A 16218-nucleotide genomic window follows, 5' to 3' on the forward strand; every position below is an offset into this window, starting at 1 on the left:
TGAAATAAAGAAGTAGTGTTAGCCCATTTTACAGAGCAGGAAGCCAGAGCTCAGAAGGACAGCAAGTGGATCTTTGCATTAATTACTTGTAAAAGTTTACCCTAAAAATCATATTATTAAAACTCTTTCTGCCTTTGATTATAGCATATCATTCTAGACCTCAATTAAATAAATACAGGTTTGCCTGAGTAGAATTTTGGGAAAGGATTGGCAAAAATGAAGCTGAAAAGAATGGAAACATGGTTTCTTAAACCACAATTCTGTCAAAGGTGAGAGGGTTGAAGTGAGGGGGAGTGAGCCAATACTTCCTTAGCATCTTTCCTCTCCCTCACCTAACTGTGTAGAAACCTATTTGTGTGAATCCTACATCATCTTCCTGTCAGCCCATAGGATTAATTGATTATACGGTCTCCACTATCTCAAAGCCAAAAGGAAGTGGAGGGTAGCTTGGGTACAAATAAGGGGACTCTGTTTTCAAGAAAAGATTGAGAATGCATGGTATAGCAGGGTGGTGCTGATCTCTGCAAACATGACTTGAGATCACCAAGTAAATCTGACAGATTTAGGGACAGGTTCACAACATTATACTATGCAACATAAGTTCAACCTTACCATAGCATACGTAAATCATCACCAATGATACTGTTGAATCTATTGGTTAAACTACACTTTCGGAAAACTCAGGAGATGCTAATCAAAACAAAGGCAACAGAAAATAAAGCACCTACAAAAAGAACTGCTTTTCCAATGCTGCACATCATCTCAAAGGTTTTCACAAGTGCAAAGCAATATTATACAGCTCAGCAGAGCCAACTATGCAGTTTTACTGAGGAATAATTCATTGGTTTGATTCTTTCTGAAACAGAATTATATATTTGCGGACCAGTATATTCTGCTGGTGAGGAATATTTTTCTTGGCAGGAACCCAAACATCAAAATGTAGGCTTTTGTAGCTGTGGTGAGTAATCCGTCAACAGGGAAACCATGACAGCCTAGAGGGGGAGAAAAAAAAATCTAGTTGCATTGAAAACAGATACTTAAAGAAAATAAATAAGGAAAAATATTTTTTAGTTCTAAAAACTCATGTTGAGAATTATTTTCCCAACATCAACGTCATGCTTAGATTTGTTTTCTAGAATCTCCAGCACTGAGTCATAGAGAAGCTAAAAATTAATTGGAATGCTCTGTTTGGTGGGCTTCCTTTCTATGTACTGTAATGAACAGAAATGGAGAAACTCAAACAAAAAGATACTAGAACCAGTGTACCTAGTATGCCAAATCCTAAAGTGCTTTCCATTGGCCAAATTCTGTTCTCGGTTAATCCTGATCCATATCCGAGTGTATGGGAGCAGAATTTGGCCATCTGCAGTTTGACCATCTGCAATAAATAGGGCATGGGTGAGTGGGACACCCACCATGGGACCTGCTTAGGAGGTAGTGCCAGAATCCCCCCATAGTGGGTATGTTAGCAATGATAAGGAACACTCTGCACTGTCCATGCTTACCATAGGGGCTTCGCAGTGCAGCACCATACTCCACAGCACCAAGGAGTAATCTGGAGGGGCATAGGACGAGTTGGGCAAGCAGAATGGTGCTTCCCTGCCCCCGGATACACTGCTTGATGTGGCACTGAGCTGCCCGCATTCTGGTGGGGGAGAGGATTCTGGCTGTGCTCCCCTGCCCCCACCCTTGAAGCTTTTGCACCAGTGGAGGTAGCCCTGTGCTGCCCCTGCCTGGTGCCATAGCAAGTACCATTCTGCTTGCCTCACTCACCCCTGGCCCCCAGGTACACTTTTTGGTGTAGCACTGTGTGGGGGCAGTTTGGGCTTCCTGCACCACTACAAAGACTTTTGTGGTGCAACCATCCTATCTGTCTCTCTCCGCACTCCCCCGGGAACTTCTGCAGCAGTGGGGGAAGCTCTGTGCTGCTGTTTTCCGACCACAGGTACTGAACAGTGCAGAGGGGAGGGGTAGGAGGTCGAGATCAAGGCCCCCCCTGGTGAGGGAGGAAGTGGGATAGGAGCAAGGACACGCACTGGGGTGAATGGGGCCCCAGGACCAGAGCAGGTCATGGGACAGAGCTGCAGGTGACTCATCCAGACAAACGGGGGGCAGGGGGGGGAGGGGGCTCCCTGCCACTGCATGCACCCCTAGAGGAGGCATGGGGGGGCACGTGTCCCCAGATTTATGTGTTGGGTGGAGATGGGCTGCCTGGTGCAGGTTGGGGCTCTGTGTCCTGCTGTCTTTGCTCTGGGAACTGTGCAACGTCATGTTCTGTATCCTGCCACCGAGTGGGCAGGGGATGTGTGGCACAGCCAGCGCATGGCTCCCAGGGCAAAGGCAGCAAGGCACAGAGCCCCAGCCTGCAGCAGGCATCCTGTCTCCGTCCCATGCACAAATCCAAGGGGCACATGCCCCCCCATGCCTCCCCCAGGGGTGCACACAGCAGCAGAGTCACCTCCCTCCATGCCCCTGGACGAGCTGCCTGTGGCTCCATCCCATGACCTGCCCCACCCCACCCCAGGGCCCCATTCACCCTAGCACCTGCCCCTGCCCCACTCCCTCCCTCACTGTGGGGGCTTGATGTGCCCCTCCCACCTCTTCCCTCTCCCCCCGCCCCTTCCCCTACACAGACTTACTCGCTGGGTGCTATCTGTGTGTGTCTGTGTGTGCCTCTCTCTGTGTGTGCCTGTGTCTGCCCCTCACTCCCCAGCCACAGCCCCCCAGCCCTGCTGCTGCCCCTCCTGTCAGGACGTGCGTGGACCCGCCTCTTCCCAGGCTTCAACCCCCACACACACACCCCACATCCACACCCCAACCATACAAAATACCTGCATAATTTTGCATAATTTTGAGTTTTTAGCTGCAATTAAAATTGCGATTAATTGTGACTAATTTTTTGAATCACGCAACTAATCACGATCAAATTTTTTTATCGTTTGACAGTCCTAGAAATTACCCTAGTTTGTCACTCTTTCATAGCAATATCTGACTGCAAGTGGGTGCTTAGAGCTAGAGCTTTGTCAATTAAAGGATTTTTTCAGATTACTGGCTAAACAGAATTTTTTTTTTAATCATTTGGGGTTGACTGAAATGAAATATTTTAGTTTTCTGGCTGAACCAACCCAAAATATTATTTTTGACTGAAGGGAAACTTTTTGTTCAACTCCAAATAAAATGTTTTGCAGGAGTAGGACACTGTCATTTCCCTGCCTTTACTTGTGGCAGGTTAGGGTGGTTTTGGTATCTTTGGGCAATATGCTTTGCAGCTGTTCAGCTGGGTCGATTGTGTAGTTTTAGAAATTGTTCAGACAAGAACCTGTATGGGATGGTTCAGAAAGGGATGATCCTAAATCAGGAGTGGGCAAAATGTGGTCTGCAGGCCGGATGTGGCCCACTAGGCCATTCTATCTGGCCCACGGGGCCCCTAAACATTTTAGAAAATTAATATTTATCTGCCCTGGGCTACCTGTCATGCAGCCCTCGATGGCTTGCCAAAACTCAGTAAGCAGCCCTCCGCCTGAAATAATTGCCCACCCCTGTCCTAAATTAAGTGGGGGCTTGGATTAGATAACCTCTGGAGGTCCCTTCCAGCCATTCTTTTCTATGATTTTATGTTTTATTTTACTTTTAGGAAGCTTTGTTTTTTCTAAATTAAATTTAGTCTTGAAACAGTTTCAAAATTAAAATCAAGACAGTTTGATTATTGGGAGGTGGTGGGAGGGCAGGGGGAGTAGGAAGGGAGGGTCAGCCAAAACTATTAATTGAGCATGGTCCAAATTCATGAATGACTGTAGTCAACTCAAATGTGCATTTTTCATTGATTTGTCCAAAATTTTTCAGCCAGTGCTCCATAGAACAAATATAGAGCTTCTCTCAGAAAGCTAGTGACTCAATCTGTTTTCTCATCACTCAAGGAACTTTCACTATCTTAGAATTGTTTGTTCAATTGTTATAAAATCTACAGTAAATAATAGTTGTAAAAATGTGACAATTATTTTCTGAAATATTAAAATCTGAGAGTTGAGTTAGGGTTGGTGTTAAATGCTGAATGTTCCACTGTGCTTCATATGCAGTCCTCACTATTGTTTGGCCCCATAACTCAATGTATGGTTTCAGTACTTCAAAACCTTCCTCACATAGCCCTTGTTTAGGCAAAGTTCCCATTGATTTCATTTCAAGTCTGCCTGATAGGACAAAAGCAGCTCTGTACAGATATTAGAAACTGTAGCCATTACAGAACTATTTTTGGTATGTCTAGAGTATTTAGAGCATTTCAAAGCAGTGGGACTATATTAATCAGTACTGTTGATGACTGCAAATTATTTCAGTATAACAGTGCTATTCATTGATTTCACTTAATTATAACACTTGGGTAGAACAACAGCCAATTAAAATGAAAATAGTCAATATGAGGGGTCTAAGATACTATACTGTTCCTTTATAAAATATCTGATGTCATTAAAACTGTGCTGTGTTGATACGTTTCTTGAAACATTTGTATTAAGGTCCTTATTGTACTGAGGAGCCATTCTAAATGTAAAGCTGGACGAAAGGCAGAAAACATCAGTCTACTTTTTAGCCTCTAACTGGTCTTATTTTCTTTACCATAATTGTCCATTTTCTGTTTTCAGCCTCCTGGAAAACCAGTGACCGTGAAGAATAAAATACCCTGTCATCAACTTCTTCTGGCTTTCTTGGTAAGCAATGTAAAAATGTCCAGTCGGAAGCAGCAGCTTTTGCAGTCTGTAGATTAAAAGGACAGAAAGGTGAGCAGTTTGATGGAGATATAGCATAACTGGTGAACATGTTACCAAACTGTGGGCCAGATTCTGATCCCATTTATGTTGATGGTGTACTCAGAACAATATCATTGGCTTCAGATGAGTTACTCTGAATTAATACTGATAGGCAGAAGAGAAGAATCTTGGGTGAAATCCGATCTTCTTTTAAATAAATGGGAGATGTGCCATTGACGGCAAAGGAGTCTGGATTTCACTCCTAGCCTTTTGACATTGAAAGTGGAATAACATTGTGTTGAACCCGGCTGACAGTTCAATAAGATCATTCTGTAATGTAAAGCCATATGCCAATACAATTTATGAACAATGGCAAAAACTACATATTGAACCTCATCTAAAAAGGCAATGGTCAATTATTTTGACATCAGTAACTCATAATACATTGATCTAATATCTAAGAAATGGATTACAACATTTTAAGCAAGATGAGATATGTTTGTTACCAGGATTCTGGAAACTGGAGTTAAAATACAGTCAATTAAAACACTGCTTCTAACAGAGATGGAAATGTCTTGTTTTATCTTTAATTGTAAAATTTGTATTTGTTTCCATTCTCTCTAACTACTGTTGCGCTAATAAATATTTCAACCAAATGGGTTTTTAAAAATATTTAATACTTTCCCTATTTAGAGATATACACAAATCTGCCTCAAATCATGCCCTGCACATGGCCTTTATGAATTGCAATCTGAGTGTTAATTCTACTTAGCCTAAATGAGATTTGAAGGGCCTTCTAATGCACTGTGGATATAACAAGGTGGGTAGAGGGGCAGAGACAGACAGTCCTTAGAGTGAAAAGTAAAGGATAGGCTCTATTCATGGCCCACATTTGTGTGCTATAAGAAAGTCTCCATCCGGAAGGGCCAGACTATGGGAAGGGGCTAAGCAAGAGAAGCCACAGATAATTCAAACATCACTTTGTTCGGTCAGCTTTATGCTGGAGTGAAGGGTGTGTGTGTGTGTGTGTGTGTGTGTGTACACATGTACACATGCACATCTTTATGATCCCACCCAACAGATATGGCATGCATACTTCAGTGGGGCTGATCAGTAAAAATGTACTCTATAAAAGAAGATGAGAAATACTAAACCTGATTTTTACCTGCATTGTGATCTGATAACCTTGAAAAGCCCTCAGTCTCTCTATCTTTTCTTGTTCTTGTCCCATGCTTATCCAGGTGTCTGTAACTAAAACATTGGCTCCACTTGCAGCTTCCAAGGGATCAGTTGTGAGAAGAAATTTGGTGCCATACTAATGTGGATAAGGTAGGAGAGGTTAGACAAATTAATTTAAGGCACACAGTAAATCATATTTAACTTATTAGGCTCATACCTCTTTGGAATACTGTTCAGCTATTTTAATGATCCTATGGTCTGGTTCAAAACTCTGAAAAAAAACAAATAGATAGTATTATCTATATAATGATATATTATCATTATTATTTTTAAGCTGTTTGGAAAAACATTGGTGGATGTAATTCTCCATCAAAGAATGCAGTTTTGCCAACACTGAAACACTTGATGAAACTGTTGAATATACTGAAATTTTGATTTGGAGAAAAATCAGAGAAAAATATTCTGACTATGCTGAAAAGCCTCATTTCAACATTTAAGAAATGAAATGTTTGCAATTTAATTTGTTTTTGCTTTGAAATGATTCATTCAAATGTCATATTATACAATATAAAATAAGAAGTTGAGATTAAAATAAAATGATTGTGTCAACATGAAGCATTTTAGTTGATGTGACATCATTTTGCTTTTTATATTTGCTTAGTGGGGTCAGAATTTTTAAATGTTTGGGATTTTGAAAATCCAGTATTGAAATGTTTGACAAAAATGGAATTTCCATCCTCCTCCCAACTCAATCTTTTATGTTCTAGTCCAGGGGTGCCTAATCCAGCTAGAGTGCAAGGCCAGTCTGCAGGCTAAATCTGGAGCATGGGGCTGGACCACAGGCTGGATCTGGAGTGTGGGGCTATGTACCTGGCTGGAATCTGGTAGCTGCAGCATCAATTACTGCAGCTGCAGGAGCCACCACTCCACCCGCTGCCAAATTTCCATCCCTATGGGAAGCCCTACAAGCCAAATGATGTGATTCTGCACTGTGGATTTAACCTGTTGAGCTCCACATAGATGGAGACATTTAGCGGTAAATCCAGCAGCAGCAGCATTAAGTGCCCTGACTCCAGGAGCTGTGGTAATTAATGCTGCCTCAGTTCACTTCGCTGTCAAATTTCTGGACCCACAGGCTGGATAGCTTGGCTCTGTGGGTGCCATTCAGCTCACAGGCTGTCTCTTGATCACTCCTGTTCTAGTCAGCATTCAGAGATCATCATCAGGACCAGGACCTCATTCAATTGAATGCCTCGCAACAGGGGTGTTAAACTCATCCAATCCCAGGGCCTGGATGAGGGGCACAGGGCTGAATGGGTCCACAGACCAACCCCACTGCCAGATCCAGCCAGCAGGGCCAGTCTGGTGTGGGTGCTACGTACAGCGTACTCTTTGGCCTGGTCCCGTGTACTGCCTGCAGTGTAAATATTGGCTCCAGCCCTGCGCACTGCATGCAGCATATACTTGCCTGAGCCCTGCAAGTGGCACGCAGTGTATGGGACTGGTCTGAGGCTCACACTATGCAGGCATCTGCACTGGACTAGGACTTCATGCTGGCTCTGGCATGTGGGGTTGGTCAATGGGTCCAATCTGGACTGACCCCAGATCCAGTATTCAGGGCCTCTCCAACACTGCTGTTGTATATAGCGCATGCCCCAGACTGGCACCGTGTGCCAGCTTCAGCCCCCGTACCATGTGCAGCATGAACCTGGCAGGCTGTATGTGCCACAGGCAGTGCACAGGGCTGGGGCCAGCACACATTGGATGCAGCTTGTGAGTTCGAGACCCACAGGCAGCACTGCAGGCTGGATGTTAGAGTTCCATGGCCCAATCTTTAACACCCCTGCCTTACAAGAACAACCAGTAAGTCCCAATCACTAATGAAGCCACAAAAGGCAATCAGAGATGTCATAAGGCAGTGCTAACTTAATACAAGAGAAAGCAAAAAAAAAAACTTGCTGTCTACTTCCTGCAGTTTTATATTCCAAAGGTAAGTAAGTATTCTCTGTCAACTGCTCATGCTATACACAAGTAAATAAGCCAAATTTACCGTATTTCTCATAGACACATTTCTTCTTACTTTTTTGAAAAAGGGAAGGGGATTTTTTACTCTGACCTAACTTAAAAAAACTTTGGCTATGCACTATGCCACAGGTCACTGGTAGTAAGATGTGATAGGGAAGCATTGAAACAGTGAGATTTGTTTCCCTGTAAACTACTTGGCGTAGGGATCTCATCTCTTTTTTTGTATGAAACTAATATGCTTATTTCAGTCCTTTTATAAACACATGAGAATTCATCTTTTCTCCACTGTGGGGTAGACTGGGGATGCACAATGAGGAAGGAAAGGAAGGGAGATTCTTCATACTCTTGTGGCCCATGTACAGCCCCCAGGTTTTGCATTGTGTGTATTGGAGGAGCTACTAGCAATATGTTCCCCTGGGAACAATTCATTAGAGTGTGGCCATATCCAGGTTTCTAACCAGTAGTATTCTGCATAAGCTGAAAGGTATCACAGCTTGTTGTCCTCACATAATAGGAAAGCTCCATGAGGCACTTACAGTGCCCTTCTTCCTATGAGCAGTGAGTAAATGTCATGTTCTATCCCACATGAGTATTTATATGGCACTGAATAAAATCTTTAAATTTTGTCCCAGCATGCATTGTGTTCAGTAGAAAATCTGTGATGGATTATCAGGGATGGTCCTATATCCAGGGTGGCCAAAATTACATCCAGGGGATTATCAAGGATGGTCCAAAATTATATCCAGGGGAGTTATTTCAACTCTGCACATGTGTGACTGAGATGAGATTATGACCCATTGTGCTTAAGTGAAGATGCATTTCTTTCTCTTATCAAAAACTAAAGAAACTAAAGAAAACCTAATTATCTTAACTAGGGGGAAATTATGTTCTCAGGTACACACCTGCAGCTCCAGTTCAAGCCTCTGGGAAGTACACAAATGCCTGAGAACAGAATTGGGCCAAAGGAAGTTTGACTTCCTTTCCTCCAAATGGAAAATTTTCTTACCTTTGGAGTAGCAACATTTAGATGCATCCCAAGTTTAGCAGCACTCATCATGATGGAGTTCAGCACATTGTTTCCATCACCAATCCAGCTTATGGTAAGCCCATTCAGGTGGCCATAGTGTTCCTACCAAACAAATCACAATGTTACAATTCCAAATTGGGGGATTGAGCAAGCAAGTAGGGATGAGTGGGTTTAGTGCAGGAGTGGGCAAAATACGGTCTGCAGTGCTTTGCATAGGGCCAAGCTCTACCTGGGCCAGACTGTGCCACACTCCAGCCTGCACTTGCCCTACAACTGCTGACACCGTCTCCCCAACCCCAGCCAGCATGCACAACTTCCTGGTGGAGCTGCTCCTGTCACTACTGCAGCTGCCCAAGTATTGCTTGGTTCCTCGCATCTCCAGTGGTTCCTCCTCCTGCCCCTGCTGTGTCACTTCAGGCAGTAGGTAGCATGGTGACCATGGAGATTCCCTCTCACATGCACACCCCATACCTTCCCTTCGCCACTCCCCACCAACGCACACATAATATACAAGAGTAAGACTTTACTTTGAGCTAATATGCAATCACCTGTATAAACACTACTAAAAAAACCCAACAAATCAGGGCAAAAATTATTTTTTGAAATGAAATTAAAATACGTTTTAGTAGATGTTTGATATTTAATATACGACTAGCTTTTCATCTATATTTTGTTAAAATTATATCTTCTGAACAATTTTATGTGTGCAGCTCCTGACAATTCACCACAACTCCTTAAGTGGCCTGCTGTCAAAATAATTGCCCACCCCTGGTTTAATGGCTGACAAGAGGCAGATTCAGTGCAGCTGAATTAAATTTTACAGAAGGTGCAGAATTGCTTTTGACTGAGCCTGTATACAGCAGCTGCAGTTCACCGAATGAATGAATCCGTTGTCTAACACCCAGACCAGAGTGTTACTGCTTTGCATGAACTCAGAGTCTGATTTCAGTGTTTTTACAGTAAAAAATAAACAAACAAAAATATATATAACTAGATATGTGTAAAGTGTTTTTAAAAGGTAAAGGGTAGACTTTTCAAATGCTTCTAGGTGGTGTAGGTGCAGAAGCTATATTGAAAGTCGATGAAAGTGAATACTCCTAAGACACTTAGGCCAAGTCTGTGCAGTAAACTTCTGGAGTCTAGCAGCAGTTCCCTCAATCCATGAAAGCGTGTGCTCTATATCTTACTTAGTCTAGGATGGTGCATATCTACTCTGACTTCTGACTGACTTCAGACTAACACAGCTAACTACTTTGCACAGATTAGAATCATAGAAAATTAGGAGTAGAAGGGACCTCAGGAGGTCATCCAGTCCAACACCCTGTTCAAAGCAGGACCATCCCCAGCTAGGTTATTCCAGCCAGGGCTTTGTCAAGCCGGGACTTAAACACCTCCAAGAATGGAGATTCCACCACCTCCCTGGGTAACCTGTTCCAGTGCTTTACTAGCCTCCTAGTGAGAAAATTCTTCCTAATATCCAACCTAAACCTCCTTTGCTACAACTTGAGCCCATTGCTCCTTGTTCTGTCACCTGTCACCACTGAGAACAGTCTAGCTCCATCCTCTTTGAAACCCCCCTTCAGGTAGTTGAAGGCTGCTATTAAATCCCCTCTCAGTCTTCTCTTCTCCAGACTAAATAAACCCAGATCCCTCAGCCTCTCCTCAGAAGCCCCCTAACCATTTTAATTTCCATGCTGACTGTTCCTGATCATTTTTTTTTCTCTTCTAAATGCTTAGAAATGGATTCTATGAGGACTTGCTCAATGATTTTTCTGGGGACTGAGGTGAAGCAGACTCGTCTGTAGTGCCCTGGATTCTCCTTCTTCCCTTTCTTAAAGATGGGCACTATATTTGCCCTTTTCCAATTATCTGGGACCTCTCTGGGCCACCACAAGTTGTCAGAAATAATGGCCAGCTCCTCTGCAATCACAGCCAGCTCCTTCAGCACCCTCCGATGCATTGCATCTGGCCCCATGGATTTGTGCACATGCAGCTTTACTAAATAGTCCCTAATCTGTTTCACTGCTGAGGGCTGTTCATCTTCTCCCCAAACTGTGCTGCCCGGTGCAGTAGTCTGGGAGCTAACCTTGGCTGTGAAGACCAAGGTAAAAAAGTCATTGAGTACTTCAGCCTTTTCCTCATCCTCTATCACTAGATTGCCTCCCACATTCAGTCAAGGACCCACAGTTTCCCTGACCATCCTCTTGTTGCGAACATACTTGTAGAAACCCTTGTTACCCTTTACATCCCTTGCTAGCTGTAACTCCAGTTGCACTTTGCCCTTCCTTATTCCATCCCTACATGCCTGAACAATGCTCTTATACTCCTCCCTAGTCATCTGTCCAAACTTCTGCTTCTTGTAAGCTTCCTTTTTGAGTTTAAGATCACCAAAGAGTTCCCTGCTAAACCAAGCTGGTCATCTGCCATATTTACTATTCTTCCTGCATCTTGGGATGGTATGTTCCTGGGCCTTCAGTACAGTTTATTTAAAATACAACCAGCTCTCGGGGACCTCAGGAGGTCATCCAGTCCAACACCCTGTTCAAAGCAGGACCATCCCCAGCTAGGTTATTCCAGCCAGGGCTTTGTCAAGCCGGGACTTAAACACCTCCAAGAATGGAGATTCCACCACCTCCCTGGGTAACCTGTTCCAGTGCTTTACTCGCCTCCTAGTGAGAAAATTCTTCCTAATATCCAACCTAAACCTCCTTTGCTACAACTTGAGCCCATTGCTCCTTGTTCTGTCACCTGTCACCACTGAGAACAGTCTAGCTCCATCCTCTTTGAAACCCCCCTTCAGGTAGTTGAAGGCTGCTATTAAATCCCCTCTCAGTCTTCTCTTCTCCAGACTAAATAAACCCAGATCCCTCAGCCTCTCCTCAGAAGCCCCCTAACCATTTTAATTTCCATGCTGACTGTTCCTGATCATTTTTTTTTCTCTTCTAAATGCTTAGAAATGGATTCTATGAGGACTTGCTCAATGATTTTTCTGGGGACTGAGGTGAAGCAGACTCGTCTGTAGTGCCCTGGATTCTCCTTCTTCCCTTTCTTAAAGATGGGCACTATATTTGCCCTTTTCCAATTATCTGGGACCTCTCTGGGCCACCACAAGTTGTCAGAAATAATGGCCAGCTCCTCTGCAATCACAGCCAGCTCCTTCAGCACCCTCCGATGCATTGCATCTGGCCCCATGGATTTGTGCACATGCAGCTTTACTAAATAGTCCCTAATCTGTTTCACTGCTGAGGGCTGTTCATCTTCTCCCCAAACTGTGCTGCCCGGTGCAGTAGTCTGGGAGCTAACCTTGGCTGTGAAGACCAAGGTAAAAAAGTCATTGAGTACTTCAGCCTTTTCCTCATCCTCTATCACTAGATTGCCTCCCACATTCAGTCAAGGACCCACAGTTTCCCTGACCATCCTCTTGTTGCGAACATACTTGTAGAAACCCTTGTTACCCTTTACATCCCTTGCTAGCTGTAACTCCAGTTGCACTTTGCCCTTCCTTATTCCATCCCTACATGCCTGAACAATGCTCTTATACTCCTCCCTAGTCATCTGTCCAAACTTCTGCTTCTTGTAAGCTTCCTTTTTGAGTTTAAGATCACCAAAGAGTTCCCTGCTAAACCAAGCTGGTCATCTGCCATATTTACTATTCTTCCTGCATCTTGGGATGGTATGTTCCTGGGCCTTCAGTACAGTTTATTTAAAATACAACCAGCTCTCGTGGATGCCTTTCCCCCTCAGACTGGCCTCCCAGGGGTTTCCTGCCCATCAGTTCCCTTAGGGAGTCAAAATCTGTTTTTCTGAAGTCCAGGGTCCTTATTCTGCTGCTCTTCTTTCTACTTCTTGTCAGAATCCTGAACTCAATAATCTCGTGGTTGCTGCTGCCCAAATTGCCATTCACTTCTACATCCCCCACCTATTCTTCCCTGTTTGTGAGCAGCAGGTCAAGAAGAGCATGGCCCCTAGTTTGTCTCTCCAACACTTGCATCAGGAAGTTGTGTCCAACATTTTCCAAAAACTTCCTGGATTTCCTGTGCATTGCTGTATTGCCCTCCCAGCAGACATCAGGGTGATTGAAGTCCCCCATGAGAACCAGGGCCTGTGATCTCGCAACTTCCACTAGTTGTCTGAAGAAAGCCTCATCTAGGTCATCCTCTTTGTCCTGTGGTCTACAGCAGACACCCACCACACGTTACCCGCATTGCCCTCCCCTCTAACCTTAACCCAGAGACTTTCAACAGACCTATCTCCAGTTTCATACTGGAGCTCTGAGCAATCATACAGCTCTTTTACATACAGTGCAACTCCTCTTCCTCCTTTTCTGCCCTGCTAGTCCTTCCTGAACAGTTTCTACCCATCCGTGATAGTGCTCCAGTCATGCGAGCTATCCCACCAAGTCTCTGTTACTCCAATCACGTCATAGTTCCTTGACTGTGCGAGGACTTCCAATTCTTCTCACTTGTTTCCCAGGCTCCATGCGTTCATGTGCAAACCACCTGAGGTAAGTACTTGATTGCTTTACTTTCTCAGGAAGAATAAGTAGGCCTCCCCTGTTGCTCCCTCCTGATTCTGCTTCCTCCACTTACCACCTCCCTGCTTCCCCACTTACCTCAGGGCTTTGTTCTCCATCCTCCTGCAAACCTAGTTTAAAGCCCTCCTCACTAGGTTAGTGAGGCTAAGATGTTTGCATCTTCTGCAAAGATGTTCTTCCCTCTTTTCTTCAGGTGGATCCCATCTCTTCCTAGCAATCCTTCTTCTTGGATAAACATCCCATGATCAAATAAGTCGAATCCATTCTGGCAACACCACCTGCTCAGCCATGCATTGATCTGCAGGATGCATCTGCTTCTGCTTGGGCCCTTCCCATTGACCAGCAGGAGTGAAGAGTACACCACCTGTGCCCCCGGCCCCTTCACCCTTGCACCCAGAGCCCTGTAGTCACTCTTGACCTGGTCAGGGTGACTCCTGGCAGTACAACTGGTGACCACATGGATGAGCAGCATGGGGTAGTAGTCAGAGGTTTGGATGAGTCTTACTAATCCTTCCCTGACATCTCAGATCCAGGCTGTAGGCAAGCAGCAGTCTTCCTGGGACTACAGGTCATGCTGACAGATGGATCCCTCCGTCCATCGCAGAAGGGAGTCTCCAACCACCACCACCTGTCTCCTCTTTGTGGTAGTGGTCTCTATCCTTCCCACCTTGGGGATTCCTGGCCTGGCCTCTTCCACCAATCAAATATGCTCCTCCTCCTCTGTTAGTAGTCCTCCATATCTGTTCTCCAGGCAAACCACTATAGGTGGGAATGATGACTTCTTGCTGCCAGAGGTTACAAGCCTCCAGCTTCCTGGGAATCCATGCCCTCTTCCTTTTTTAGCACCACCTCTGGCCATCCTTTCACAGATCTAGAGGTTTCTTACAGCATGGAATCAATGAAGTCCTCATGGAAGAGGATGCTTCAGAGCCTTGCTACCTCCTCCTGTAGTTCTCTTGTCTTCTCCCTGAGGGACCACCAGAAGGTGCTGCTCACATTGCAGGCACTGCCCCACCTGGCGGACCCTGGAAGGAATCTGCAAGCTGCAGTCTGCACAGCACCCAACCAAGACGTGGGTGGAAGCCTCAATGCTATGTGGTCCTGCTTGGACAGAACCTCGCAGGTGGAAGCAGAGGAAGAGCTGGCAGTGGCAGTGGTTTTGGGACTGTGACGTCCTCCAGCCATGTCTCGGGATTTTCTAATCTGCTGCCTCTCACTTCTTGCCTCTCTTCTTTCCAAGCAGACCTTCCCTAGAAAACTCCTCTGTAACTGACCTGTTTGCTGTTCCTTGATCCTGAAGGGTTTCCTTTTCCTTGCAAACCTCTTTCTTCTCAGCAAGCTTACAGTGAAGGAATGTGAGAATTTCCAAGCACACTCCCTGGCAAACTCCCCCCCACTCTGGAGCTTCCTGAAACACACCTTGCTGCTCCTTAGGGCCTGCTTCTTAAACTGGAAACAGCATAGTCACATTCAGGCAGTATAGTACTAGGCAGGTTAATTAGCACTGCTGAGTGACAGGGCCACAGAGCCTACCTTGTGCTAGTGAGCCTGTCTGCCTGGCATTTCAGACATGGCTACATTGTTTCCAGTTTAGAAGGCAGCACATGCAGAGTATGCTAGAGGGTACTGCTGTCAAGCATGTTAAATTTATGGTATAGACATGGCTATTTCAAAATCCTGTTTCACATATCTTGGGAGCTGAATAGGATAAAAGTCCCATTTACTCCTGTGCAATGACATTAAATATTTTAGCGAAATGTATCATATTAAAAGCAAGTATGGGTACTCACAGTTAGGCCTTATCTGCATTGCAGGTCTACCCTGATCACCAAGGATCTGGGTTTTCCGTTTCCCACAGCAAAAAGGAAAAAAATGTGGATTTTCCCTTTTAACTGAGAAAAATGCGGATTTCTCATTTTAATGGAGAAACATGGGGATTTTCCACTTTTGCAAAGAGCTCTCTGCATGCTGGCAGAGTTCCAGCCTGCAAGGGGCTGGAGAGAGCGGGAGGAGAGCAGTCAGGCAAGGTGCTCTGTTTGCATGTGTGCACACTCATGTACACATGGCCACCAGGCACAGCCTGGAGAGCAGCTCCCACAGGTAAGTCTGAGGGGGAAGGAATTGAGGCTCTCATAGGGAGGAGGAGGAAGAGAGGGAGGGAGAGAAGGAAGGAGAGAAGGAGTGAGTTGGGCAGGGCTGAGGCTGGGGATGCTGCCCAGCCAGGCGGCGCATGGGGGTTGGGGCTGCAGGGCCCCGGTGGGGCATGGGATAGGGCCACAGGTGGCTTGTCCTGGGGGCAGGGGGGGGATGGTTCCCCACCGCTGTGTGCACTCCCGGGAGGGGGCCAGGAGGGACACGTGCCCCCCAGATCTATGCACGGGGAGGGGGCGGGTGTGGGCTGCCCTCTGCAGGTTTGGGCTCCTTGCCCTGCTACCTTCTTCCCAGGGCCTCTGCAGCCCAGCGGACAGGACCCAATGTGGCAGGGCAGAGTGGGACCCGGCAGGGAAGCTCCTTGCCACTGTGAGTCCCACACCACTTTGGTGAAGCAACCCCTGCCTACCTGCCCAGCAGCAAGGGTGTTGGTGTGGCAGAAATGCCACCGTCTGAGTCTCTCTCCAGAAACCTGTCCCGGTCAGCTTGGGACACTGGGGTCGAATTCCTAAGGGAGGGGGGATTTTCCTCCCTGCCTACGTGACAAAAGCCTGGTGCCGAGG

The 16218-nt window shown here is 45.5% G+C and overlaps 1 protein-coding gene across 1 annotated transcript in view; it reads right to left on the bottom strand.

Annotated features, from left to right (window-relative positions):
• Positions 1-901: 901 nt before the first annotated feature.
• The window catches only part of OTC (ornithine carbamoyltransferase), a 54652-nt gene continuing 39335 nt past the window's right edge, over positions 902-16218 (bottom strand). Inside the window, exons 6-10 of the mRNA XM_006015652.3 lie at positions 8950-9072; positions 6136-6189; positions 5905-6054; positions 4609-4746; positions 902-992 (exon numbers count right to left, since the gene is read on the bottom strand). Of these exons, the coding sequence (XP_006015714.1) occupies positions 933-992; positions 4609-4746; positions 5905-6054; positions 6136-6189; positions 8950-9072 (525 nt within the window). The 3' untranslated portion in view covers positions 902-932. The remainder of the gene's footprint in view (positions 993-4608; positions 4747-5904; positions 6055-6135; positions 6190-8949; positions 9073-16218) is intronic.

Source organism: Alligator sinensis, unplaced genomic scaffold (assembly GCF_000455745.1).
Source record: "Alligator sinensis unplaced genomic scaffold, ASM45574v1 scaffold243_1, whole genome shotgun sequence".
NCBI lineage: Eukaryota > Metazoa > Chordata > Crocodylia > Alligatoridae > Alligator > Alligator sinensis.